Consider the following 3775-nt stretch of genomic DNA (forward strand, 5'->3'; position numbering starts at 1 on the left):
TGAGCGTGGTGCTTCCCGGAGACCCGGATGCTCGGCCTGGGACGCTGAGCGTGGTGCTTCCCGGAGACCCGGATGCTCGGTCTGGACGCTGACCGAGGTCTGCGGGCTGACCGGGCGGTTCGCCTGCAGAGGGAGGTTTCCGATTGGCAGGCGGCTCCGCGTCGCAGGCACGTGGGGCAGGCTGGGCGCGGAAAGGCGCCTCCGAGCCTTGCCGGGAATCCTGTGCAGGTGACCCAGCCAGGATGCCCTCCCGGGGTCTCGGGTCCGCTGCTGCCCCCGAAGGGCCGATCGGAGCCTGGGTGGCTACGGATGACATCGACGGGGTGGGAACATGTGTTAGTCCCGTGTCTGTGCTCTCTATCCCCCGCTGCCTGGGTGTTTTTGGGGGGAGTTGTTTGTTTCCTTTTTGCCAGAAGAAGCGGAGATGTCTTGCTAACCCGACAAGAGTCCTGAATTCCGAGTGACTTGTATGTGGGCAGCTCCGGTTCGCTTTATGAATTCGGGAGTCCGGGTTTATTGTCCCAGGAAACCGCCGGCCCCGCCCCCTTTTCACCCAAGTTGCTGGCTCAGCACACTTAGCCGTGCTTTTGGTGATCCTATGGAAAACAGTTCTTTATCTCTGGGCCGCTGAACGTATGTTTCTGTGTCATCAGATAGTTAACTCTCTGCTTAAAGTTTTCGGGACAGATTGCCACTAATTCCCTTATAGTGTTTGTTTAGATTCCCGAGCAGAGCTGGGCTTGGTGGCGCACACCTGTAATCCCAGCATTCGGGAGGCTGAGGCAGGAGGATCATTGTGAGTTCCAGACCATCCTGGGCTACAAAGTGAGCTCAAGGCCAGCCTGAACTGCATAGTGAGACCCTGTCTCAAAAAGACATAAAATAAAATGCACTGTTTTTTGTTTTGTTTTGTTTTTTCCGGTACCGGGAATCGAACTCAGGACATTGCACTTGCCAGGCAGGCGCTGTGCCGCTGAGCTAAATCCCCAGCCTCCACTGTTGTTTTTTAGCAACATGTGGTCAGTTAATATTATTTTCGTTTTAGAGACTTAGTTACATTTTCATTCTAATCTTTGTTTTGTTTTTTGAGACAGGGTCTCACTATCTAGTTCAGGCTGGTCTTGAATTCACTGTATAGCCCAGGCTGCCCTTAAACTCGAAGTAATCCTCCTGCCTCAGCCTCCCAAGGACTGGGATTACAGGTGTGCTCCACCATACCCAGCTCTCGTTACTTTTTTAAAGTTTAAAAAAAAAATTTTGAGCTTTGCATGGTGACACATGCTGTAGTGCAGAGTCCTGCGAAGCTGAGACAGAAGAATTACAGGTTCAAGCCCAGTTTGGGGCCACTTAGCAAGACCCTGTCTCCAAACTGAAACATTTCTAAAGGGCTGAGCATGTAGTTCAGTGCGAAGGTCCTGGGGTTCGGTCCCCAGTGCCGAGGAGCGGGAGAAGACATGTTTTGAGACTGTCTAGCCCAGGCTGGCTCACACCTCGCAGTCCTGAGTGCGGGGATGACAAGCATACCCAGCTAAATTCTAAATTTTTACTTGCAAAGTACAGAGAACATGTATCACCTTCATTATATGTAAGTGTACGTGCAGTTCACTTGTTAAGTGCTTTCATATTGTTGTGCAGCCGTCACCACTGTCCTCTCCAGAACTCTGCAAAACTGAAATCCTGTACTCATTAGCTGCAGCTGTTTCCTCACCTCTTACAACCACAATGCCATCTTTATCAATTTTGTGTATTTGTTTTCTTTTTTTGGCACCAGCAATCAAACTCAGGACCTCGAACTTGCCAGGCAGGTGCTGTGCCACTGAGCTGTGTCCCCAGCTATCAATTATTTATTTATTTATTTATTTATTGTCTTTTGAGACAGAGTCTTGCTTAGAGTTCAGCCTGGCCTTGAGCTCACTTTGTGGCCCAGGCTGGTCTCAAACTCACAACAATCCTCCTGCGTCAGCCTCCTGAGTGCTGGGATTACAGGTGTGCGCCACCAAGGCTGGACCAGCTATCATTTTTGACTGTACTGTGCATACTTTATATAAATGGAATCTACACTGTTTGTGACTGCTTATTTTTTTATTTTAGGAAATTTGTTAAATGCTATTATTTCACTGGGCGTGGTGGCGCACGCTTGTAATCCCAGCACTGGGGAGGCTGAGGCAGGAGGATCCTTGGGAGTTTGAGAGCAGCCTGGGCTACAAAGTGAGCAAAAGGCCAGCCTGAGCTGCATAGCGAGACCCTGTCTCAAAAAGACCAAAAAAATATATAAATAAATAAATACATGCTATTATTTGAATTTTTATTGTTAATCTAATTGCTTTTAATGCCAGAACTTGACTTCTTAAATATTTTACTTTATTTATCTTTCATTAGGTTTCTGATCAGAAACCCTTGGGGAGCTGGTCAGTGAAACAAGGTCAAATTATAACATGTCCAGCTGTGTGCAACTTTCAAACTGGAGAGCATATTGTTGTACATGATGATAAGGTAAGTTGTAAAACCTGTACGTAATAATATATCCAACACAAGTCTGGTGTTATGATCATTATATGTAAATAGAGTTTGGCATACACTTTCTAACTTGTATGCTCTGATTTCAGGTTTTGAGAATATGGAACAATGAAGATGTAAACTTGGATAAAGTATTTAAAGCTACAGTAAGTCTTCATTTTTGTTTTTGTTTTTTGTTTTTGTTTTTAGTCTTTGCCTTTTTTTTTTCTTTCTTTTTTTTTGAGACAGGGTCTCACTATGCAGTTCAGGCTGGCCCTGAACTCCCTGTGTAGCCCAGGCTGTGCTTAAACTCACAGCCATCCACCTGCCTCAGCCTCCCAAGTGCTGTGATTATAGGCTTGTGCCACTATACCCAACATAAAGCTACAGTAAGTCTTTTTAGCTTATGCGTGCAATGGGATTGTTCATAGGATAGTGTATATTATCCTTTTTTTGCTACAGGGAATTGAACTCAGGACCTTGCGCTTGACAGGCAGGCACTATGCCACTAAGCTATATCCTGGCCCCTATATTATTTATCTTAATAGCTCTGGAAAAGTAAACTTAAGATTGTAATCAGTTGGGAGGGGTTCTTTTTTTCAGTATTGGGGATTAAACCTTGGGCCTTTGCACAGATCTCCGTCCCCAACCCTTTTTCAGTTTTTTATTTTGAGACAGGGTCTCAAAAGTCATTAAGTTGCCTGAGGTTGGGCTTGAATGTGATCCTCCTGTCTCAGCTTACCAAAATGCAGGAAGTTGAGGTGTGACACCAGGTTGGAATCGTTTTCCTTTCTAGTTACTGTACAGTATGTATTGGTAACATCTCAATTCATGCACTAATAGATTACAAAGCATGTGTGTTATTATTCCACGAGATTGATGATTTAAATAATTCATAAACAGTTAACTTATTTACAGTAATATCTCTTTCACGAACGCTTCTGTCTGCAAACAACTAAGTTAACAAAGAGATTCGGTTTGCAAACAATTCATGTTCAGCAGAATTTTGCTTCCTTGCACAAACACTGCATTGGATGACAAACACAACAGCAGCCATGTTCCCCACACAAATGTAAGTGCAGCCAGTTGCCCCAAATCATAAATTACGTTTGTAAACTGAGATGCCACCGTATTTCCATGAGTTTGGATATTTTGTAAGTGTCCTTCATGAGAACGAGTGAATTTGTCCCTTTTCTTAGAATAGGCTGAATGGATCCTCCAGGTCTGATTTATGTTGGTACCTGGAATCAAACTCACAACCTCAGGCTTGTCAGGCAGG

The 3775-nt window shown here is 45.1% G+C and overlaps 2 protein-coding genes across 6 annotated transcripts in view; one reads left to right on the plus strand and one right to left on the minus strand.

Moving 5' to 3' along the window:
* The window catches only part of LOC102011202 (circumsporozoite protein-like), a 759-nt gene extending 262 nt beyond the window's left edge, over positions 1 to 497 (minus strand). For 2 of the 4 annotated variants that reach the window (XM_013503237.1, XM_013503235.1), the window contains exon 1: positions 9 to 497. In XM_013503237.1, coding sequence (XP_013358691.1) covers positions 9 to 316 — 308 coding nt within the window. In that variant the 5' untranslated portion in view covers positions 317 to 497. The remainder of the gene's footprint in view (positions 1 to 8) is intronic. The other 2 variants (XM_013503236.1, XM_005402156.2) reach the window with 2 other exon arrangements.
* The window catches only part of Nol11 (nucleolar protein 11), a 28347-nt gene that overhangs the window by 841 nt on the left and 23731 nt on the right, over positions 1 to 3775 (plus strand). For both annotated transcript variants that reach the window (XM_013503234.1, XM_005402157.2), the window contains exons 2-3: positions 2380 to 2493; positions 2607 to 2663. In XM_013503234.1, coding sequence (XP_013358688.1) covers positions 2380 to 2493; positions 2607 to 2663 — 171 coding nt within the window. The remainder of the gene's footprint in view (positions 1 to 2379; positions 2494 to 2606; positions 2664 to 3775) is intronic.

The sequence above is a fragment of the Chinchilla lanigera genome, unplaced genomic scaffold, assembly GCF_000276665.1.
Source record: "Chinchilla lanigera isolate Chin_1 unplaced genomic scaffold, ChiLan1.0 scaffold00077, whole genome shotgun sequence".
NCBI lineage: Eukaryota > Metazoa > Chordata > Mammalia > Rodentia > Chinchillidae > Chinchilla > Chinchilla lanigera.